Raw genomic sequence first — 24,810 nt, 5'->3', positions numbered from 1 at the left:
GACCCAACTCCCAATATTAAAGTGCCTTGGATAGCACAAGTGATATAACATCAAAAACCTAGAAAAAGGTGGTTTCTTATATTTAGTTGCACACTGCTTTCTTGATCATCACAAATATAAACCATAAAGTGGGAAACAATATTTGCAAATTTGCTTTCTCATGGGGTATTTTTATAGATTATATATATATATATATATATATATATATATATATATATATATATATATATATATATATATATACACATATATATATATGGAAACAAGTAAAAATGTTATGCACAAGTTTAATTAAAAACTATTTACAATAAAATCTGAATTTAAGCTTGGAAGCTCACTTTTTTCACAAAAGTGATGTAATGACTAAAGACAGATATTGAGATGTCTTATTTTTAGGTTTGATGGGTCAAAACAACATGAAAGCAATAACTTATATGAATCCTAATGAATTTAAATTACCAAAGTATTAAAAAAAAGTCTGCAAATGAACCGTATGATAGCAATATTTGAAAAATAATGTATCCACATAGTTCACAAATATAAAGTAACTTGTATAATAGATAATGTAGTGTGGGTCCTTGGGCAAGCAAGACCCTTTGTGCTACTTCCTAACTATGTAGCCACAGGGGGTCTGGGTCCCACTAAGCTGGTCCCCAGCCCGGATAAAATACAGGGTTGTGTCAGGAAGGACATCTGGTGTAAAGATCCGTGCCAAACCACCTGTGTGAAAGAATCAGTGAAAGCTGATTCGCTGTGACCCCTGATGGTGAATTTTGCAGTGTGAAGTGTGCATCATAAATGTCATAATAGATATTCAGAAAAATAAAGTGAGAATTATATAATTTTTTTGTTTGCTGTTTTTGTTCATATACATTTTGACTCATTTTGTTTAGTTGATTTAGCATTTTAAGCTAATAAACAAGCTCTGACGATCATAAGACATTTCACTCTGTCACATTTTACAGGTACTCTGTCTAGCTTAAGTTTACAAAGAGTTAAGTTTTAAATTTTACTTGTCATTTTCTTGAACTATGGCAATCTCTATGTTTAACATAAATATTAATTGTGAAAATTAATTATTGTTAAAAGACTAATACGATTGTTTGGATAGCTTTCAGAGAACCGAAGCCAATTGAAATTGATTCCAGAGTGATGCATCTGAGAGTTTATAGACGATCTTTGACGTAAACGTCAGCCTGTCCATCAGCTGCTGCCTGTCAGTGGTGTCATTGGTGCTCCTCTGTCCACATCTTAGTTAGGGACAAGCACGTCGCCATGGCCCCCGGAAAGAAGAACCGAGTCTTTGTCATCGGTGTGGGCATGACAAAGGTATTTTCTATGCGTGTCCTTTAGAGAACAGACTTGAATAGCAAAAATGTATCGAATATGCTGTTGAAGTTGTGATGCTAGCTAGTTTTAGCTAACTTTTATCCAGCAACATTTTCCCAGATGGAACATCGAGGTGCGATGATGACGTTAATTAATAAAAAGAAAACGCTGCTCCCATCGACTTAGGAAGTTTTGAGCTTTTAACTTTAACGTTTTAACATTTCTCCAGAACTTTGCACATTCTTGTCCATTCAGGTATTTCATGTTTTGGGTTTTTGGTGAGTGTAGACTGAATCCCCGTCAAACTTTAGGGCTGGATGATCCAACCGTTCCTGCAGCTCTAGGTTCCGATCAGAGTCCATCTTTAGCTCAGATACAAACTGCGTCTAAGGGCTTCAATCTGTGCCAAAGGTCTGCTCGATGACTGACATAACAGTGAGCGTCACTTCAGACTGAATAAATAAATGAAAGATATGCTAAAACAAATTAAATTAAAGTTAATTGTTAAATACATATTGAAAACTGATTTTGGACATTTTTTTAAAAGTGAATTTTTAAAATTAATCTAAATGTAAAAAAAAAAATCATTAATGAAGTATTGAAATTAACCTGTAAGCACCTGTAGTGGGCGTGATGCATTGTGGGATGTGTTGTTCTGGGCTGTTTTGGGTGTTTGTTGTGGTTGTTTACAGTTGCGTTGGTTGTTGCTCCGTTTACTGTTGTGGTTATGTTGTTTGGTTGTGTTGTAATTTGTAAGTTCCTCACAAAAGTTAGACAGCCCTCAAAAAAAAAAAAAAAAAAAAAAAAGGACATATACAGCAAAATGTCATGCTGATATTTATCTGTATGTTTCAAATGGAGGTTTTTTTTTTCTCACTCTTTCTTCCGGTTCATTTTGGTCATCATCATCATTTTATTTGACACGGGTTGGCATAAAACTCTGACTTCCAATGTGTATTAGGTGGTAGTTTTGACTATCTTGCTAGAACAGCACTGTACTTTGTTCAGATGTGAACCTGTTTCCCTTTTCTTGCCCACTGATTATTTAATATATTAATCTCATTAAAACTAATTGGAAAAAACAAACACTTATTTCAAATAATAATTTAATTATGTTTAGATATGTTCTACTGGTTTGTAGGGTTGAAGTTTCTGCTTGGGGCAGTTTCCTACCCATAGGTGCAATAAATCTTACGATTGCTCCAGTTTCATGTTTTTTTTTAATTGCAAGTGTTTTTTTTGCCCCCTGTATTAATGTCTTATTTATTTGTAGCTTAATGGGTTAGTTTGACTTAAGAATCTTCATCTTGATGTGATGTACACGTGGCAAGCGTAATGTTGAACTGTGTAAGAATTTCCTGCATTTGATCTGTCTTTTTTTCTTTATTTCTTCAGTTTGACAAGCCTGGAGCCCGAGAAAATGATGACTACCCTGAGATGGCCAAGGAGGCAGGTACTTATCTCTTAGTGATAGTGTTGATAAACTGAAATGAAACCATATCATAATTTTTTTTTATAAATCTGTGATTTCACTGCCAATTGTTTCAGGTGTAAAGGCTCTGGCAGATGCAGGAATCCCGTACTCGGCCGTTGAACAGGCCTGTGTGGGTTATGTCTATGGTAAAGCTTAAACTACAATATATCTCCTCATTAATAAAAACTAAAGAAAGTTGGTTAAAATGATGTTAAGTGTGTCATTCTTAATTTCAGGGGACTCCACTTGTGGGCAGAGAGCTATTTACCACAGTTTGGGTCTGACGGGGATCCCCATCATCAACGTCAACAACAACTGCTCCACAGGCTCCACCGCTCTGTTCATGGGCCGTCAGCTAATCATGGGAGGTGAGCTTAGCTTCATTGCTTTATTCTCTGCCAAATCATTGACAGCTGTGGCGATTTGCCGAAAGGTGAACAACTTCCAAGCTATTCATCAAACGTTATTTGACAATCATTAGATTTAAAGGGTTTAATGTGTCATGAGTGTGTACTGTAAAAGTGGAAAAATGTCTATTTATGATTAGGAGCCATTATCATGTCAAAAAGATTTTATGTTTTTTCAAATCAACTCATGAACTAATATTTCTAAATTGATTTGAGATATTTATGCATTTATATCGTCTTTTCCTTTGTTTTTTAATCAATCAGTCTTCATTAAAATAGCTGTAATCTGTCCATCCTAGTGGATTTGGCTGTCGAGTCAGATCCCCCTGCTCCCCTGTGGTCCCTCCTTTGGGTGGTGGGTGTCACCCAGGAGGAGCTTGAGGAGCGGTTCCTCCACATTTAGAGAGGCCAGTTTAGGGAGGTTCTGTCAGCTCTTTCGTACGCCCCCTTGACGCCTCGCAGGGAGGTTTTATTTTTTTTGTTTTTTTTTTAGGTTTTTAGTGGGGGGGGGGGGGGGGGGTGTTGGAGATACTGACTGTCCAAATTCCTTAACATCCTAAATAGCGCGGCACTATCTAGTGCCCTGGATTTTAACATCCTCACTACTTTTCCTTTTTTTAAGCAGCATATCCGATTTGCAGAAGTAAAATCCTAATAAATATGAACATTTTACGAATTCCATGTATGAATCCACTGTGTATTGATGAGGAAAATATGGATGATTTATAAATAATATATTTTTTTTTCGAAGCTCAAATTTTTCAAACGCAATGCATTATGGTCCATATTGGCCGATCTAGTGAGCATTGATACAGACTGGGTTTTTTGCAGAGATTTTTGGGAAATTTCTAGGCCACTGGATTTTGGAAATGTAGATTCGGACACTGACAAACACGCTAGATAGAGCACTAAGTAGTGAGGAATTTGGGAGACGGCGTCAGACTTAGGTGGCCTGGGAGCACCCAGGGGTTCCAGCAGCAGAACTGGAGGAAGTTTATGTGGTAGGGAGGCGTGGCCATCTTTGCTCAGGCTGCCTTCCCCCGGCAGGAGAACGCAGATGGACCAATTGGGTTGTACTCCAAATATTTTGCAGACTTTTTCACTCTAGTTGATCCATGGACTCTTATTTAAAAGTTTTTAAATTAGATTCCTCCAGAGAATAAGTGAAATAATCCTCTCTGCTTGCAGGTCTTGCTGATTGTGTCCTTTCTCTTGGTTTTGAGAAGATGGAGAGAGGTTCCTTGTCTACTAAGGTATGGATGCTCCCTGCCAGACCAAATTCAACTCTCAAAGACTCTTCAGCAGAGGCTCTTTCTCTGGTTTTGGAAAGAAAACAAACAGTGCATCTTTAAATTTGTTTAAATCAGTCTGTTTTTGTTTTGTTTTGTTATGTTTTCAGTATATGGATCGGACCAATCCCCTGGACAAGCACATGGAAGTGATGATTAACCGTTATGAGATGGCTGCAGCTCCAGCAGCACCACAGATGTTTGGCAACGCTGGAAGGGAGCACATGGAAAAATATGGTAAAGAAATTCTCAGGAAAATGCAGCACATTTTTTTTAAAGGAGCAACTTCTTTTGGTTTATGATGTTTCAGCTGCTCATCCAAAATAGCCATGAGACATTTCTGACAGGATAAATTCAGAATTTGTATCGTCTTTGTATTTTAATTTGAACCTGGAACCCTAAATAACAATTTCTGTCTTTGGATTTAGAACATTTCAACTTTTCAGGATTGTAATCTCTCTTTTTTGTGAATACATTGTTAATTGTATATATATATATATACCGTAATTTTCTGACTATAAGCCGCTACTTTTTTCCTGCGCTTACAGCCGTGCGGCTCATACAGTGACGCGGCTAATTTATGGATTTAATTGGCGGCCGCCATGTACGTATTTTCTGACGCAGTGAATGGTTTGAATTCTCTATCCAACTCCAAGCACAAGTCATTTATTTTTCAACACACCTCTAAGCAGCCAAACAGCATGGACTTCACTTCAGGTCTTAGACACTTCAGTCATGGTTCAACAAAACGAAACACGCATGCCCCGCCGCATCCCAGAATCCTTTGGTGCCATTAGACCCAACGTGCACGTGATCGCCGCTACAATATGATGAAGCTTTCAAGTTAAAAGCAATCGTTAAAAGCAGCGTGAAAAAATCCACCATCACCAACGGGTTTGGAAAAGCCGGTCAGCTGCGTGACGGAGAGAACAGCGCATGCTCAGGAGTGCATTTACCTCTGAGTCATAGTGACTCGGCTGGCTGCACGTAAATATGTGGGAATAATATCAGCCTTTATTTTGTAGGGACACGACTGGAAACACAAATTGACGTGGTCGTTTTAACGGTTATTAAGGACTGAGCAGAGTTTTGCATTGAAACGCTCACAGCCTCCGTGTGAGCTGGAGACTGCGTGTCGTGTGAGCTGCGGGGCCGATGGCAGTCTGAAGGCTCCCACACGTAACAACGCATCCGCCCCCCATACACAAAACTTACAGTATTAAGTCCGATTGCTTTGCACAGACACGATTTGCTCCGTTCACCGGCGCAATGGGGACGAAGCGCTCCTCCTTGAAGCCGCCCTGGCCAGAGCTGTCGGAGTAGATAGGAAGGGGAGACAAGGAGCGCGGGAGCGCAGAGGCGTCGAGCCATTCTGCAGGCGGCAGCCAGGGCTTACTCGAGGCGTCCGCGGAGCAACAGTGTTTGTTGTGGAAGGAAACTTCTGACCCACGCGCCGCGAGGAGGCGCGCGTATCGCGCTGAGGCGCGCGCTTTTCAGTTGTCGCTGCTTTATTTTACTAGTGTGTTTTTTAACCAGCCCTGTTACTCCCATAACGCTGCTGCGACACAAGCGGAAGGAGAGCTTTACCCGTTCACCCTTCCGTGCACTGCTGATACTTGCTCATTCTTAAACACGTACAACAGAATGTTGCAATTGTTCAATAAAAAAAAAGAAAAAAAAGAATGGCGAGCCGGGCGTTGGCCCCGCCTTTAGCCCCTAAGACTCATGGGAAATGTGGAATCGCGGATGTAAATTTCCTCATCATAACTGAGGGATGTAATGTTGATTATATGGTTACTGTTTGTAATTTTATGTATGATACCTAGATTGTCAATAAGTAAAAAAAATAAAAATAAATAAAAAACCATAACTGAGGAACTTGTGAACAGAATAGAGGTCCATACTGTTTGGCTGATGTGAATATGCTCAAATACATGAGTTTGAGGCAAAGCTGACTCCACCCACTGTGGTCTAATAAATCACACTTACTGTGGGATTCAGGACGTGATCTGTCTGGATGACAATGTTGCCTAATACATGCGGCTTGTACTCCGATGCGGCTTGTGTATGTATAAAAGTAGTTAAACACGTGAAAATGTGTGGGTGTGGCTAATAATCGGGTGCGCTTTTAGTCCGGAATTTACGGTATATAAAAAAACATTATTTGTAGTATTTGTGACATTTTATAAGTTCTTTCACCAGGAGATCCAGTTACTTGTGTTCTTGATGCATGTGTTTGACTCTCCCAGGCACCAAACCAGAACATTTTGCCAAGATTGCCTGGAAAAACCACAAGCATTCTACCAATAACCCGTAAGAGATGGCAAAAGCTGCACACTGACTTCCAAATAATCTTCATTTAGTTCGGTTTTGACTTGTGGATAAGTCAGCTCCACCATAAAGCAGAACCGCTGACAGTTCTTTGCCTGATCATGTAGGTATTCCCAGTTCCAGGACGAGTACAGTCTGGAGCAGGTGATGAACTCCAGGAAGGTGTTCGACTTCCTGACTCTCCTGCAGTGTTGGTAAGATTTCTCCTCTGTGAGATCACTAAAGTTCAATTAAAGAATGACACTTTTGCCTCCTAAAAGTGAGTGATAATCCAATCACCTATAGCTGGCAGCAGGTTGTTTTTTTAAAACCTGGATAGTTACCATTTCCAAATTTTCAAATGAGGCTTTGATTGTTTTTGTAACACCTTTTTGCTGGGTCGATGACAGCTGTGTCTTCAGCCACCCCATGCTCTCATTACTGTCAGAATTCCCTTTTTTGCTTGAAAACATCACAGGCATTCTGTAGTAGAGACTTTCAGGTTATGTCCCTAGCATACAGAGATTTCTCCAAAATATCTCATGGATGGATATTACAAACTGCAGATGATATGAGCTACTGAAAGTATTTCTACCTAAAAGAATGATCATTTCTTATTTTTGTGTCAAACCTTCTTAGTTATCTCCATAGTTGGGAGACAGATTGGATCACCTCTGACTATTGCTTCTTTTCACAGGTTCTCATTTAATAAAATGATCAAGTTATTTATTCAAATTATTCTAGTTTAATTACAACAGTCGCTACATAAAATTTAACACGACCCAACATTGTTTCTTAATAACATTATTGGACATAGGCCCCATGTTTGCCATCCTTAAGTCTTCTTGTGTTCTGTTGTAAGAAAACCATAAATAAATAAATAAATAAATACCGATAGATCCGTTCAGTTTCAGAATTGAATAAGTTATTGCTGTCAGTTTTTGTTTGCAGTTTATACTCCTTTTTAAGCTTTTTTTCCCCTGAAGTATAAGTATGCTCTTGTACTAAAAGAAAAAAAAGATTTTTGCGCTTATTTGATTGGAGTACATTCAAGACAGAAAAAAACTGAAACACGTAATGAATTATGTTCACATGTTTACAAATAGAGCTTAGCAGAAATGGTTAAAGGGCTTTATGTTTACATGTTTAGATGAAAAGTGAAATTATAATATAATAATATATATTCTTTCTTTTCTTCCTCACTCACAAGTCCGACTTCAGATGGCGCCGGAGCAGCGGTTTTGGCCAGTGAGGATTTTGTCAGGACGCATCAGCTGGAAGGTCAGGCTGTGGAGATCGTGGCTCAGGAGATGGTCACTGACCTTTCTTCTACGTTTTCAGAAAACAGCTGCATTAAGATGGTAAGCTGTAGAGAAAGGACAAATTCCACGGCTCATCTCTGTTGATGAAGCGTTCAGCTCCTCGGTTGCAGGTTGGATACGACATGACCCGCTTGGCGGCCAAAAAGTGCTTTGAAGCTGCGGGTCTGAAGCCAAGCGACGTTGATGTGATTGAGCTGCACGACTGCTTTTCGGCCAATGAGCTCATCACTTACGAGGCTTTGGGCTTGTGTGATGAAGGTACAGTTTGTCACAACCGCATCTACAACATGCAGACTTGGTGTTTGTTTACAGCAGACTCCTGAACACAGCTTTTGCGGGAAACCCCAGCTTCAAACTGACTTATGTTCACAAAGCTGACTTTCTGAGCGGTTGCATAATCAAACAAAACAAGATCTCCACGCTTGTGTTTCTGTCTTGGAAAACATAAACTGCATCCACTGCTGCTTTAGAGATGAACAGAAAATAATACTTTGCAGTTCTTTAAATGTAAAATAAAAAAAGGCCATGGACGCTAAATTTTTCAGGTGAATGCTGGGAAAATCTACTTTACTGTTTTGTTTTAGGCCATTACAGTCTTTTCTATGGTTGTCCTGCATGAGAAACACGCCAACAAATTCCCTAACTAAACACATAGCTAATTGGATTTTTACCTGTAGGTCATGCTAATAGTAAATATTCAACATGAAGACGTTTCCCTAAAATAAATAATTGTAAGTCAAGAAAACGGCAAGATATGTGTATGTCTCTGTCTGAGCAGCTGTGATTTGGCAACAAAGTTATTACAGTGACCTCGAGGAAACAAACAATTATCTTCTAAAGGTTACATTTGCTCAAAAATGTCAGCACTTACGTGGATGTTTTTTGGATAAACCTATACGATGTGAGTGAGAAAAACTGTTGATGGAGTCTGCTGACTTGTGAATTCTCTGATTATGATTATCCTGATAATCTGCCTGTCTGATGCTTTTGCAGGTAAAGCTGGTGAGCTCATTGACAGAGGGGACAACACGTACGGTGGCAAGTTTGTGGTCAATCCCAGTGGAGGCCTCATCTCCAAAGGTCATCCTCTTGGAGCCACAGGTACACAGATGTCATACTAGCCAGTTAAAAGTGGTGGAAATGGGCCATTTATTTTGCAGGATAAGTGTACTGTAAGCAGAAATGGGAACATTGATCAGATTAAGCAATTTTCATTATCTCCATTATATTTGATTATACCATGGTCCGGGTGAATAAATGTTCTGTATCACTGTGCTGGCTTCTTTAAAACAAGAAGCGTAAAATAAAGGTGGATGTTTACCCTATACTTCAGGGGTCGGGAACCTTTTTGGCCGAGAGAGCCATAAACGCCACATATTTTTAAATGTAATTTCCAAAGAGCCATACAATAATGTAGTGTCTCTTTCCCACACTGAGGCACTGAGACTTAACCTCTTTTAAGGTTCTTTATTCTGGTTACAACAGACCACAACAAACGCCGAACAATTAATTCAGCAACTCCTCAATCTTTCCCGCCGAGACGAGCGCGCGTCTCCCAACTTTATATTCGCTCACTGCCGCTCCAGCCCTCCCATTTTCCTTATCCGGCCCATAGCTGAACCCCATTGGTCCAAACTACCTAACAACAGGCTGAGCGACAGAACTTAGGGCCAATCAGATCTCTGCTTGATGCGTTTAATGAACTCCAGAACTTTTAACACGGCCCAACAGCCATGTTAAACTCAGTCCGCAACAACATGTTTTTGCTTTTTTAATAACATTGTTATGTTGTTGCTGATAAATGATGAGTATTTCTCGTGGTAGTTTTGCTGATGGTCTAGTCTGGTTTACGTGGAGTTTCTGCTCCATGCAGGCGTTGAAACTTTAAACGTCATCGTAGGTCTGAATGTTCTGTAGATGTGAGACAGACTGATCACATGCAGACATGGAGCCAAACACACACTCACACGCTGCAGTGAGTGACGGGCAGCGGGTTTTACGTTTTTACAATCCCTGCGCGATTCACCTGCTGCCTGTGCCCCCCCCCCCCCCCCCCCCCCCCCCCCCCTGCTTTCTTCCTCACACATCCCGTCCCCGCATCTGCGCGCTCTTTCTCAGAGACGGGAGCGCACAGTTTTAGGCACGGCAATTCACAGGTTTCCAGCTGGTACAAACTCTGTGAAATAATAGATAATAGTAACTGATAGCGCTGGCGTAGATTTTTTCTCCAAGCACCGCTACTACTGCGCGCCTCTGGCATCGCATCGCGCCCGAGAAGAACTGGTCTAATGGAAAAAAAAGTATAATTAAAGATTCGTCTGCGAGCCACATGTGACCATCAAAAGAGCCATATATGGCTCGCGAGCCATAGGTTCCCGACCCCTGCTATACTTGATTCTGCTGGGTTTGGGAGTTTATTGTCATGCTTGAATTGTTTTCCACATATTCTAGGTAAAGGAACGACAGCTTTTTGTGTAAAGTAAACGAAAACTAAAAACTGCATTTGTTTGGCTGATTTACAATAAGAAACGCGATTTACGAAAGTGACTTTGTTATGGAAATGTGTAACAATGGACAATTATTGGGAGGCACAGATTCTGGCAAGCTGGATCAGCGGCCTGACAGAATCCGTGGCCCCCCTGTCGTTGTTTTAATATGTGGGACAAAAGTTCCACAAGTATGAGGAGAAACTCCCACAAACCCCAGAATAAAGTATATCCTAAACATCCACCTTCTTCATAGCCTTTTTGCTGTAAGCAACGAGTGCTACAAAACAAATCAACGATGCCAGAAATCGTGCCGTGACAGGGGAGCCTAAGCACCACGCAACAAATACGTCACTAAACTGCTATTTAACCTGAAAAATAACAAAAAAAAAAATACTAAAAACTGATTGAATATTTTTTTTTTTTTTTTTTTTTTATAAGTGACCATGATATAAGTGGGATAATGCCCAACGAAGTGCGCATCACCAGAAATGAAACCGTCCTCCGGTTTGCGTCAGGCTTCCAAGGCGTGCGTTAATTTCTGGTAATGCACACTTCGTCAGCCATCATTCCTTACATAAATACTCAGAAGTTCAATTTTAAGCTTATTTTCTTATGAATTTCCTTCATCTTTAAAAAAGAACATGTCAAAAACACCAAAAGCACCATTTTCATTGGAGTGGGTCTTTAAGGGTGTTAAGAGTGTTCAATTATAGAATGAGTCCTTTTCAGTTTACAGTTCATGTATGTGGTTATGAAATGACTCGTACATTGATCAATAAACTCAAGGCTACATGTTAACAAAAAATATAGTTAATAATCAGGATCTTATCTTTTGGTTCTTGTTTTATTCAAGTTTTTTTTCTGTTTATCTCCGTTTATCAGGCATGGGTTTATTCTAATTTATAAGAGTACATTGTTTTATTTTTACATTTCATCAGAACATTGGTTTGAATGAGGATAAGTTACAACCTTTATTTTCACTTCCGCCATTGTCCACTAGATGGCATCAGGCTGACACCCACTTGACCTACATGTGGGCAGAAGCCTACATGTGAGGGGCAGGTGGCTGTGGCCTCTCCTGTAATCTCGCCTCATACTATTGAGGACACACAAACAGTGCAGCCGGATCAGGGCTTCATACATATGTACTCAGTCTATATGCACATGCATGTGCATATAGACTTGCACAAATAGATTCCCGGTATGAAAAAGGGGAGTGGGAAATCAGAAAAGTTCTCTGTTGTTTTTCTGTTTTCCAGTCACAAACAACATCTCTAATTTTTGTAAAGATATGCTGGTCGTGTCATAGATATTACAATCTGTATGCACAGCCCTCTGCCTGTGCACGAGCTCTGATCTCCTTCAGCGGGAACACTTTAATCACACATACCGGCAATTTGACTTTTGGGATTCAGTGTTTGGCTTTTTATGTCTCCCTCATTGAGGCACTTTTTCTGAACGTTAAAAAAGCATCAATACCAGCTGTATTCGCACCAGACTGTGAAACGAGAAGAGCAGAAAGGTATTTGCTTTGAAGAACAAAACTATCTTTTTTTCCAATCTACTCTGTACCGTCTGTTTCAACCTTTCTTGAGTTCTACCTTTTCAAATAATACGCTTCTTCTGAAGGATCCTTGAAAATGAGGAGCCGATGTGCTTTTTTATCTTCCATATGTTTCACACATTCCACTTTATATAACAGGGATGTTCTTTTTTTTTTTAGCCTACACTGGCCTCCATACTGTCATTGCCTCTTGTTTACCTCATCTTGAGTTGATCTTTCTGCGCTCTTCCTCTCACAGGTCTAGCTCAGTGTGCAGAGCTGTGCTGGCAGCTTCGAGGGAAGGCGGACCGCAGGCAGGTCCCAGGAGCCAAAGTGGCCTTACAGCATAACATTGGCCTGGGGGGAGCGGTGGTTGTCACCATTTATAAGATGGGTTTCCCGCAGGAAATGAGGTGACTGAAATTTATTCAACTTTAGAAAAGGTCAAGTAGCTCTTTTTGCGATCTTTTAGGTTCATTTCTTAGTTCTGGGATTCACAATTTGTCCTTATTATCTTAAATTAGAAACACTTGAGTTGCAAACTAAGTCCTATCATCCTTTTTTTTATGTTTGGGAAAAAAATCTGGAGCCAGGTCAGTTTACCCGGTGACCCACTGGGTGGCTTCTTACAAGCAAGCATGTGTCTTGCAGTTCTCTACAAGCGAGCACGTTCTTTTATTGACGGAGAGGGAGGGGGGCAGGTGATATGTAAGGATGCCCACACAAACTACACTCAATTTTATAGTCTTATTTTCAAATTTCTCAAACAATTATCATGTGAACAGCACTAACCAGCTCCTCAGTCAGTCTGCAGGACTTGGGGGGAGGGGAGGGGGGGGGGGGAGAGGGAGGGAATCTGTATTGCTACACGTCTGCGTCTCCCCTCCTTCACCCTCACTTATCCTTTGCAGGTCGTATAGGTGTTTGCTATGACCTGTAACTCACAGAAAGCCCGTAGGAAAACATGAACATTTTCACATTCATACAGGTTTGCCCAATTGTCACCTGTGAACAGCCCAGCAGTTGTCAGTAAGGGTTAATTTTCAGAACTCAATTTTAAAACCCGTAAATATAACAAACCAATATATTACTTGAGAGTTTTTGGTCAAAACGTCCAGAAAGTTCTGCATCCACAATCCCGTTCAGATTTGGCTAAGATTTAGTGCTGGTGATGGGAAAGTTGCTCCTCTTAAAGGCTTTCATGGTGCCTCGGCATTGTTGTGCTATGTTTATGTGTGAAAACGACCACGCCAGGCTCACGCCATTGCTCCAAAATGTAGTCTATATCTTCCCTAATAAACTGAAGCCTCTTTTCGCCTCTTTTTCTGGTGTAGATTTCTTCAGGCTCTTTTTCATTTTTGATGCAGAAAAACATTGAAGCGATCATCGAAGACGCAAAGTTTCTGGTTTCAAGATTTTAAAATCTTAATATAAAAGAGTAACAAGAAGGTTCACCTCATTTCAGGCCTTTTTTTGTTTGTTTTATTTTGCAACCACACAGTTTGTCTTCTTACAGAATAAGATTATTAGAATAAGAAATGAATGAAATGAATTAGTGCCAAACGTTTTGCTGAAACTATTATTGAGTGTTCAGTAGCTGATGGAAGCTTTACTTTGACTAGCAGCTGAAACATAATCACTCATACAGTAATAATCCTATTTGGGGCTCTCGATTACATGCTTTTTGATCATTGCGTAACTAAAGTAAAGTAAAATTCTTAAAATAAATGGGCAAATAATTAGTCGCTCTGCAATGAAGCAGAGGTTTAATGTGATGCTTTGGGTCATTAATAATAGTTTGTTTAATATTTACAAATGTGCCTAATTAATTAGTAATAGATCACGAACAAGCTGTTAGTCAATTATACACTAATGTCTTGTTAAGTGTTAGTTAACAGTTTATTTTACAGTTTATTGATACTTAAGTCATTAGAAAGTAAAATACTAACAGCTTGATGATAAATTAATAATACATAAGGTACAGTTTTGAATTGACATATAGTTAGCAAGTCATTTATAACTCATGAACTAACAGTTCTTTATATTTATTAACTAGCTATAACAATTATTCCATTTGTTTTTTGTGTTTTGAACGTATGTTCTCTGTGTTAGACACTGTTTTTTGTTTTTGTCTACTTATGAATATTTTTGAGCAAAGCACAAAGTCTTTGATATATTCTGCAGTGGAGAGTTCAGGTTGGATTCCTTTTGAAAAAAGGAATTAACTATGTATAATTGAGATCTGCACAAGGTTGCTTTCTCTGTTTTTCCCCTGCTTTTGCAGGGAAGATACTTCTTCAACATAAACAACCCATCAGAAAACCCAATCTCCACTTGGCTTGATTGAAAGCGGTCTCCTCTTTCCCGGGCGCTGCTGCTTTTCCACTTAACTTTTTTTTTCTTTTCTTCCCTCAGGTCCACCAGAGGTTCATCAGGCAGCTCAAAGGACGGCAATCTGGAAGGTTTCAAATCGCACTCCGTCTTCAAAGAGATTGAAAACCAGCTTCGGCAGGTGAGATATTTGCTCATGACCTGTCATCTCCTCTTGTGGTTGGTAGATTTCTGCACATGCATTAGTGGAATCTTGTGTTTTTTCCCATTTAAGGTGAATGATTGGAGAAGACATAGCATGACCTTGAACAAACTGCTGTTTTATGGGGAGAAATTGTACTGCTATGACATATGATGTGATTCGATTTTTTCCATCCATTAGGAAGGTGAATACGGCTGTTCGACTGTGTAGAACAGGCGTTTGGTCGCATTCAACTTTATGGCAACCACTCTCGCCAGCTTGTTGAAGGCCAACCCTACCACTGAAAAAGCAGGCTCTGGAGAATCTGTCAAACATTTGAAACGTTCAGCATGAGACCTTTTATCGAGGCATCTGATGATTTAAATTTTTTTTTTTTTTTTAATTACGGTGGCCCTAAAGTGCAAATCGCACCAACAAATCACTCGACGCAAAAACATTTTAAAGATCACAACGACAATTAAAAAGGCAAAACAGAAAAACAATAATACACTTTACAAATCAAAACAAACTTCCAGGAAGCAGAACAGCTGATGGTGCCTGACATCGTCGGCTAGAAGCAGAAATTATACAATTTACTGTAACCCTGACCACAAAATTGTTAAGAATTGTAGAAAAAAACGTTAATTAAAGCTTAAAACGTTGATGTCTGCCACGGCCGACGCTCAAAACGCTCCGCAGGACCTCTGATCGTGCCTGTACATTGACATAAGATAAATCATGTGATAAAATGGTTACGGTATAACAGGGTGGGATTATATAAGCACGCTTCCTTCCACTTCCTTTCAAGCAATATTTATGAATATGTCTAATTATCATCAGTTTGATAGGTCATTGTATGAATGTATAACCAATGATTGTATTGTTTTTGTGTATTATTCTTATTTGATTGCTTGAAATAAACCATTTCAAATCAAAATCAAATGAAAAACTGGACGCCCCTGACGCCTGAATGGCGTTGGGTGTGAATGCAGTTTAAGAAAACCGGACTGAGTGACCCCACCCCCTTTTACGTTCCAAACAGGAAGTATACACTGGCTCCAGGAACCCAAAATCCCTTTGACTTCTATAGAGAAGATTCTGTTTTCCCTTTCTAAAGTCAGTGGATTAAAGGCAGTACAATCGAAGACTGAGCTCCCTCGGAAATGGTGCAAACCTCAAACGAGTGTGCTAGCAGCGGGGTTTGCTCTCCTTTTTGGTCGAGTCAATTACAGAAATCCTCAATTTTTGGGGTAATAGTGAAAAAGAGTGTGTTTTCTGGTTTCCTCTCCTTCCTGCATCTCTGCAGCGTTTCTTTGAGTTTTAAGGTCCAAGCTGTTTATTCTCTAGCATTCCTGTCATGAACAGCTGCTTCTCAGATCATCCTTAAACTCTCACCATCCTGCTTCTCTTCCTCCTAGAGTGTCAGCGCAGCCAAACGTGCTGGATGAGAGGATTTTCACTCTGAGCGTCGGAGTTGTTGACTCTGGGCTCGGTTTGCGGCGCGTGGAGCTCGGTCTCGCTCCTTTTCCGTGTGTCAGAAAACATTGAGCCTTTCTGTCTTGCAGAAAGGCGAGCAGCTGGTGAAGAGGGTCGGTGGCGTCTTTGCTTTTCGAGTGAAGGACGGCCCCGGCGGTAAAGAGGCAACGTGGGTGGTGGATGTGAAGAACGGCAGAGGATCTGTGCTGAATGAGTCTGGTATGTGTCAAAACACACGTCCTAACTGCAAACGGCGTCTCAGAATAATAAAGCAAGAACGTTTGGCACCTTTCTGATGGGTTCCTATTAATTAATAAATGTTTGAACTTCCTTAAAGGCTGAATTGTTTTTTTGCTGTTCAGCTGTGGAGTAACTAGGAACTCAGAGGTTCTTATTTCAGCCTTTAAACGTTAGAACCCAAACTTTATTAATACGTTCATTATTTCTTTTTAAATAATGATTATACATTTGTAATGGAGGGGACCCTCATGTGTTTTTCCAAATTCGGCATTTGCAATTTCTATTATTTAAAGGGCCCATAGAAAGCTTTTTTAAGCCTTTCGGAGCAAACTATATCCATATATGGGAAACTCTTCCTGGCTGTTCCTCACTTATCTATGTGAGAACCCGTTTGTTTTTGTGGATTGGTGTTCATAAAGTGGGTTTTTAGAGGAATACTCAAAAATGCACGAGTGGTTCAAATGATACACTTAAAAAGTTGATTTTGCATGGTATAGGCCCTTTAAAAAATGTGCGCTTAGCGCATTCTTGAACATGCGTCACATGCCCATTGTGAACGTGGCATTACTGTTGTCATAATGCTTTTATTTTGAAAGAATTCTAAAATTATTCGTGAGGATCTGCCAGGAAAACAAGTGATATGAAAAATCTTACACATTTTTTCCCCCACACCTGTGTATTGCTTATTTAGGTTCAGCCCTCTGTAAATAGTTTGTTAGCAGTTTGAATAAAGCTTTGCATCAAATGCAGGAAGAAAAAACACAGAGAGGATGAGGTTCAACTCACAAAGGTCATAAACACAACTTTAAATGGAAAAAAAGTTATAATAAAAAATGAAAATAACCAAAGGAAATCAGAAATTGCTTTTAAATTGTTTCAAATAACTTGTCAAAAACAGTCTAAGAAAAACAGACCTGGACAAAAATGATGGTATTTTTACCTCTAATTTTCAACATTTTATTTTGAAATTCATTTCAATAAATCACGTCTATCAGGTCCAAGTGTGGTTATTCTTTCCTTTATATTTTATTACAAAAAAAAATATATTTTTTATATAGGTAATTTTTGCTCACTCTGTCAATTGTAGTTCTTCTAAAGAAAATTGGAAATACATCAAGAAGTTATACTGGTAGAATTAAGGAGGAAACTGGACTAGAAAATCCATGTTTGTTTTGTCATTAAAAGACTTTTGTGTGGTTTTGTTTGGTGAAGTCCTGCTTTTAGTGAAAAGCTGAGCTCTCTAGTGGGAGATTTGAAGTAGTCGAGACCTTGAACGTATTTTTCTTGACCAAACTGCATCCCTGATTCCTAATGGACTCACAAAACATTAAAGCTGCTACAGTGACCATCAAAACCAAAGGAAACAAAAATCTTTCCAGTATTCTGGAAAAGGCTGCAGCTCACTGCTATCAAATGAATTGAATTGAAATGGGATTATAATAAATAGTCATTTAAAAAGCAGCATTAAAATATGATGGTTTCCAGAAAGCACTGGAACTGAAAGTTTTTGAACTAAATGTTATTTGTAGTTTAATTTCTAAGATGACAGCAGTGCTTCATCAGGGAAAAAAAAGGTTCTGTTAGATCCTAAAAGGTCAGTAATGAACAAGATGTACTGTTCCCTGTTAGCAAGCTCCAAACACAGGAACACTGAATGCTTTTTTCCCCAAACCAAATGTAAAAGCTTCATAATACACATTAAACAAAACTTCTATCCTCTTAGGTAATGTGGCAGCATCCATTTCATCATTTTTGATGGTTTATCTATGTTGTTTTTAGTTAAAAACCCATTGAAGTTCATTATGCGGTTCTGTCACATTTACTGGGACTCAGAAATGAGGAAAGTAGACTATGAGCGTGTAGTTTGTTTGGGCATCCTATGGGCTCCCGTAGGACGCACATACTGCCCCCTACCAATGACTAAAGTGTGGTGTGAGGACAACGAATGACGCCATCACCCGTACCTCATAAGTGTGTCTAACTTACAGTACACTTACAAATATTTTCCGATACACTTCCCACATGTACAACATTCGTACTTCCCATTTTCACGACGTCCCTTGAGGAATCTGCGAGACCCACCTGCGTTCCTGTCTACAACTCTCCATGCACCCGGACAACCCAAAAACCTGCAGCACCCATATGGACCAACTCCTGTCCATGTGACTAAGGCTTAGGTTGTGGGACCTCAAGGCTCTGCTTGTCCCAAATTTTGCCTGCTCAGGAGTCCAAGTGTGGTCTTTAAGCCTTCTGCGAAATGACCCACGGACCACCAATGGTCTACAGCCCAGAAGTTGGAGATCTATTCTCTAAATCCCAGATTTTTTCCTCTCTCTTAAGACCCCACAAGGAGTAAGCTGTAGTTCAAAAAAATCAGTCAAAACCAGCTTCTAAAGAGCAAACTGTCCACTACCAATGAGGAGAGTGAGCACAGGAGAAATGTGAAAACATCAGGTCCCACTAATCCTCCATCTTCTCTTCCCTGTATCTAATGCTAACGTGGTAATACCAAATGCTGCAGTTCTTAAATCAGCCACCGGAGGCAGGTTTAAAAAAGGAGCAATTTCCCATTGATTATAATTATAAAAAGTAACAATTTAAGCGAAATAAATAAAAAATAATAAATAAATAAATAAAAACCTGATGTCCAAAATGTATTCGATGCTTTTCACTTAATTTTGTCGGCATTTTGGCTGTTTAGTTCAGAATCCCTATGTGTAACGTAAGACAGTGTAGGTTAAACTCAAACTCAAACTTTGTTTGTTTGTGTAGCGCCTTTCATACCAGTTGACAACACAAAGCGCTTTACATAAAAGTGCTTTGTGTTTGTCTGTATTCAACACGTTCACTCATGTCCACATTTTGAACAACAGAATATTTTTGTGGAAGGACAGCCTTAGCTATCAGCTTCATCACCTCACATGCAGAGTTAATTTGAATATCTGCTTCTGTGTCGTTCGCTGGCCTTTCACAACCGTTTTTAAGCACCCAAACCTTGACTGCATTCGACATTCTTCCGATACTCAAAGATTGTTTTTGTTTTTTTTCACTGAGAGAAAGGTTGAGCATTTTAAAAAAATCCATCTTGGTGAATTTGTTTTTGTCAAAACCTTGAATTGAATTTCACAGAAAAAAGGTTATTGAGTTTGGCCATCACATTTTTAAAATGACTGGCATGCTGGAAATATCCGTCCAAATCCAATATTTGGCATCCCTACTTTCTAGTCGACACTTCTTCTTACAAGGATTGCTCAACACTATCAAATTGCACCAGGCACAAACATTTACATGCTCCAAAAAAAGCTCATTTTTTCCTGTACTGCTGGTTACTTCATGCATATTAATGTTCCATTATTATGCGGAAGCTGAGAATTGTGGCTTTCTCTCCAGCACAAACACACAACTTCTGGTGACATTTAAAGTTAAAGACAGCAGAAACAGTTTTCATTTGAGCTGTGAAGCGCCTGAGTGTCTGAGCTGCTCCTCATTTAGCTGGTATTGGATTTCACCACGTATGCTGCACGATGTGGCATACGTGCGAGTAATTCCAAACACTTTTCATTAAATTGCAAATCGGCCCTCTTGCTGCCTTGCTTTCTATTAAGATCATTAACAAAGAGCGCCAAGATTGGCTATATAAAAAATTCAGCATGTTTTTTTGAATTTATTTTGGTCTGCAGATTTCTCATTGTGATGCTGTGCTGATACACCTGCAGTGAGGTGTAATAAACCCTTTTATTTTCTCCCACTGTAGGGGAAAAGGCAGACTGCATGCTGACCATCAGCGACCATGATCTACTGGACTTGATGAGCGGAAAGTTAAACCCACAAACGGTGCGTTCAGTCAGTGTTTCAAGGAAAAGTTTTTAAACAACATAGTTAATCCAACATGTCATCTTTCATCATCCAAAGTGCTCTAATTTTTTGCTAATTAATACCATTAACACCATTTGTCTTTATGTCCGTTTCTTATACAGTTTAAATTTTATAAATCACAACAAAAAAGGAAAACTGGAAATAAAATGCCCCTAAAGAATTTAAAACAAAACAAAACAAAAAAAACCATTCACTCTGCTTGTTAGGAAGATATAAAAAAAACTGCGTGCAGTTTGTGCGTTTAACAAAATGAATATTTAATGATTCTAAGAATACAACATTTTATTTTATACCATGGTCCAGGTGAATTTTCAATTCTGATTGGCTGCTGGGTGTGCATTAAAAAGTGATAATCCACAGGGATAATGTACACCTAAAAAAGAAGTTCCGGTCACATAGCTTAAATGTTCTGTGCCATTGTGCTGGCTTCTTTAAAACCAACTTTTGGTTCACTATCTGGATAAAATCGAGCGGTAAGACGTGAACTTTCTCTCTGAACTGATGCTTTATTTAATCTGTAGTGCAGACCAGCATAGATATCGCTTTCCTTTGCCGCTGCAGTCCAGGTCCGCGCCGGCTAAGCCACGTAGCAAATAGTCCAAACCAAAAAAATAACAAAAATAAACTACCAAAAACTCATTGAATATTTTGTAAGTGACCATGGTATGTAAGGGTTAATGGCCGACGAAGTGTGCGTTATTACTTTTTAACACACGCCGTGGAAGACTGAACCGTCCATCCGCAAAGCGTAAGCGTTACGTAAGAAATAGTTACATAACAAATAGTCCGCGTCGCGCCGCACCACCGCTGCAGTCAAGATATATATATGCTGATCTTTCCGATGGGTTGAATAAAGCATCAGTTCAGAGAGAAAGTTCACCTCTTACCGCTTGTTTTTGTCCAAATGATGAAACAAAAGGTTGTTTTAAAGAAGCCGGCGCAGTGATACATTAAGGTAGGTGACCGGAACTTCTTTTTTCACCGTGCGGTTATCAGGTTTTAATGCACACCCAGCAGCCAATCAGAATCGAGTATTCACACGGACCATTGTATAAGTGGGGTAATGGCCAACAAAGTGTGCATTATCAGAAATTAACGCACTTCGCGTTGGACGGTTACTTCCGCGAAGTGAAATAATTTCTGATAATGCACACTTTGTTGGCCTTTAACCCTTACATATTATATATATTATTTTATTATATTAAAAGTTTCCCTAAGAAATTGCTGAGATGCACAGAGGACATATTTTGAGCTTTTTAAGGTAGGCATCAACAAAGTGATTTTTTTTTTTAAGGCATTAAGTCATCTCTCATTTTCATCACAAAATAAAAGCAGATCTCTTAGCCACTGCTACCTTTGAATTCTCCATAAAACCTGCAATGCAGGATAAGACACGCTCCACGTGTTCTTCTAGACCAGGGGACTGCAACCTCCAACACTAAAGGAGCCATACAGGCTGGGTTCTCATTGACCAGAACTTCTAGAAAATAATCAAGCATTCTTTGTATTTATGTTACTTTCTTTCATGGTATATATAACTGAACTTTAGCTTATTAGAAATAAATAAAAAAATGGAAAAAACAAAGAGAAGATAGCATTTTATTCTACCCATGACTTTGGTTTTTACTTTTAAGAAAGCAACACACTTTGAAAAATAAGACACCCTGGACTACAGCTGCTGCAGCAAATTTACTTCAACCACAAATGTAACACAATATAAATTACCAAAGGCATTTTTCCCCATTTGTTTTATGTCTACTTTAGCGGGCAGCCTTCCTTTTTCCTACTCACTAATGTTAACCTGAATGTAAATATCACTTCATTGGTATAAGATCCATTTAAAAAAGAAAAATGACGTACATGCAAAAATATAAATCTTCTCCCCTCTGGGCTAACGAAGCATTTTACAGCATAACACAATCAGCTTTAAATGTGTCCTAATAATAAATAGAATTTTAAACTTTTGAACACTATTTGAATATTTTGAATATTTCATGTGTGCACTCTGGATGAAATACAAGGCCTCTTGATGTAAGGTAATGTCAACAGGATGAAAATATTTTGTTAACAACTTTTTTATACCGTAAATTCACAAGTCTAACAAAATGAATATTTTCTTCAATCAAAGAGCCACAATGGAAGGCTAAAAGTGCCACAGGTTGCAGACCTCTGTCTTAAACTGACAGGATCCTAATTTGTCCACAAAATATTAAGAAGTTATTTTTATTTTTTTATTGAAAGAGTTTCTAAGCATTCATCATTAATTTTCTATAGATTCCAGCATAAAAGGTGAGTCAATCAAAAACACTCTGCAGCAAAGATATCTGTTTTTTTTCTTTAGTTTTCCCCTTGATTTGGGTACAGACGAGTCTACTCAAATATCTCTTCGAACATGTGTGGGCTTTTAAGGGCTGCCACCTGTTCCCCTTTGTTACTGTCTGAATGCAAATGTTCCACTAATTCACTAGTACAAATTAGTTTTAATAGGTTCAGGGGGATGAAGTTTGAAGTAGGACAAAACAATGTTTGACTGTAAGCGAAGTCAAACGGAAACAGAAATTGTGTCTTTTTATGTCTGCAGTTTAAAAGACTCTGCATACAGAATTTAAAAAAGCAAAACGTGACTCCAGCATCTGAAGTTAAGGATCAACATGATGTGTTTTTGTTCATTTTTAATAAAAAGAACCACGTTGAGTGACTTCAATGGCATCCTGTCTTGTTCTTCTGCTGTTTCAAAGAGCGCCTTTCAATGAGTGAGTCACGCTTACATAAAACCTCTGAAAGCTGACGTTGTGATCATTTCTTTGCCGTCACCCTAGGCGTTCGTCAAAGGAAAGCTGAAGGTCTCAGGAAACCTGGGAATGGCCATGAAGCTGCAGAACCTGCAGGTTTCTCCAGGCAAAGCAAGGCTTTAAAAGCTTAAACCTTTGAGACAAACTCATTGTTTTACTGTTAGTATGAATGATCTCATCAAACGCTTACAAAGTCCCCTTGATTTTCCTTCCATTATCGATTTACTACATCGGTTAAATTTTGCATCTTTTTTCTTTGTAATTTTACACAAACATTCTGTGATTTATTATTATTTTTATTTGAAGGAGAAATTATACAACATGTTAATATAATCATGTAGCTATAAGAACGATGTGCCTCTGATTTGTAATAATGAGCTGTTTTTGACCTTATCCACTGTGATAAACACTTTTACAAGAGTCTGTAAATGATGTCTAATTTTTACTAAATAAAAATCTATAGAATCTATAACAACAAGAACACTTTTGTCTTTTTTACTCTTGAATAAAAGTTTGTTTTTGTGACTTACAGATGAAGAATTACAGGTTTTTAACTTAACATTCACAAATTGATCAAATCCTGTAGTATTAGGGATTTCCCTCAACTTAGTTTCTGCAGACTGAACCTTTAAATGAAAAACAAATTAGAGTATTAAAATGGAAGCAGGGTTTGGAATGGAGCTTCGTGCTTAGCTGTAATAGGAATTTGGAGTGTAAATGACAGCCTTCTGCTGCTGCTGTCAGTACTTGTTAATGTGAGCCGATCTGAAACTGTGACAAAAAATGTTTGAATGGTATTTTTCAGGTCATCAGGGAAAGACTTTGTCATTGGGTGTTTTTTACATTAAGATTGTCCAGTGGACTCGGGTTTTTAATGTTTATTGTAGGTAATGCTAAAAATAATCATTTGGTCAGTTTGGTTTCACTCTTTGCAGTCAGGAGCGGATTGGAGCTGCCTCAAAACAAAATGGAATTAGTGCAGGTAATGGTTATATTGTCAAAAAACTCCCAAATTCCTAATTTTAAAGAGAGGTATTTACAAACTATTGAATGGGAAAACAGGGTCTGTTACCTTTTGAAAGATGAATGTTGCAAGAAGGAATTACAGTTCTCAAAACAGCCCAATTGATATAAAAAAACCCCAGACATTTTCTGATTCAATCAGACATCTTTAATGGGTAGGAACTCTTCAGGTTGATCTTATGACAAAAGCAGTGTTTAAGTTTATTGTATAGAACTGTCAAAGACATTCAAAATAATTAACTAAGGCAGATTGGAAGAGGCATTTTACTCTTGAGAAGTTTTTGAATTCCATCCGTTTTCTTTGTATCCTCATTCTGATCCACATTCCAGCAAAGTAGATGTTGTAAAACAGAGAATGTAGCTATATTATAAATGAGAAAGAACAAATACTGTCACAACAATGCATTTTGATTGAATTTAAATGGTTTTGATATTATAATTTTGCTATTAATAATTAATTATTATTTATAATTACTTTATTCATGCTCTTTCAAAAGAAATCCAAATCAATAAAAATCAATCTTACTTTGATTACATGGGCATCAACAGTTTAATGTCTTTTGGCGAAATCCCTTCCTGTTCTATAATTTCTTCACCAAGAATACGTCTCCCAGAGATATTCAGGGTTTTGTTGGCTTGCAACACTATTCAGTTAACGGACTATAAATAAACCTGGTCCAGCTTAGCGGACAGTCTGCATAAAGTTTTTGCAGGAATAACTGTTTGGA

The 24,810-nt window shown here is 38.7% G+C and overlaps 1 protein-coding gene across 1 annotated transcript; it reads left to right on the top strand.

Annotated features, from left to right (window-relative positions):
* Positions 1–1,196: 1,196 nt before the first annotated feature.
* scp2 (sterol carrier protein 2) lies at positions 1,197–23,540 on the top strand. Its single transcript, XM_023965174.1, has 16 exons — positions 1,197–1,329; positions 2,725–2,782; positions 2,878–2,949; positions 3,040–3,171; positions 4,399–4,463; positions 4,610–4,736; positions 6,749–6,812; positions 6,938–7,024; positions 8,020–8,170; positions 8,242–8,389; positions 9,125–9,232; positions 12,423–12,576; positions 14,579–14,675; positions 16,241–16,370; positions 20,146–20,225; positions 23,087–23,540. Exons 1-16 carry the CDS (start codon positions 1,276–1,278, stop codon positions 23,180–23,182), a joined length of 1,623 nt encoding a protein of 540 aa, XP_023820942.1. The 5' UTR covers positions 1,197–1,275; the 3' UTR covers positions 23,183–23,540.
* Positions 23,541–24,810: the final 1,270 nt, after the last annotated feature.

This window comes from Oryzias latipes, chromosome 17 (genome assembly GCF_002234675.1).
Source record: "Oryzias latipes chromosome 17, ASM223467v1".
NCBI lineage: Eukaryota > Metazoa > Chordata > Actinopteri > Beloniformes > Adrianichthyidae > Oryzias > Oryzias latipes.
This window is presented reverse-complemented; position numbering and strand designations above follow the sequence as displayed.

Bases quoted from the DNA above. Each gene is read 5' to 3' on its own strand.
- scp2 (XM_023965174.1), top strand. From the start codon at position 1,276: ATGGCCCCCGGAAAGAAGAACCGAGTCTTTGTCATCGGTGTGGGCATG. The intron at 4,464-4,609 runs GTATGGATGCTC...TTATGTTTTCAG, and splicing joins GAGGTTCCTTGTCTACTAAG to TATATGGATCGGACCAATCC. The intron at 16,371-20,145 runs GTATGTGTCAAA...CTCCCACTGTAG, and splicing joins ATCTGTGCTGAATGAGTCTG to GGGAAAAGGCAGACTGCATG.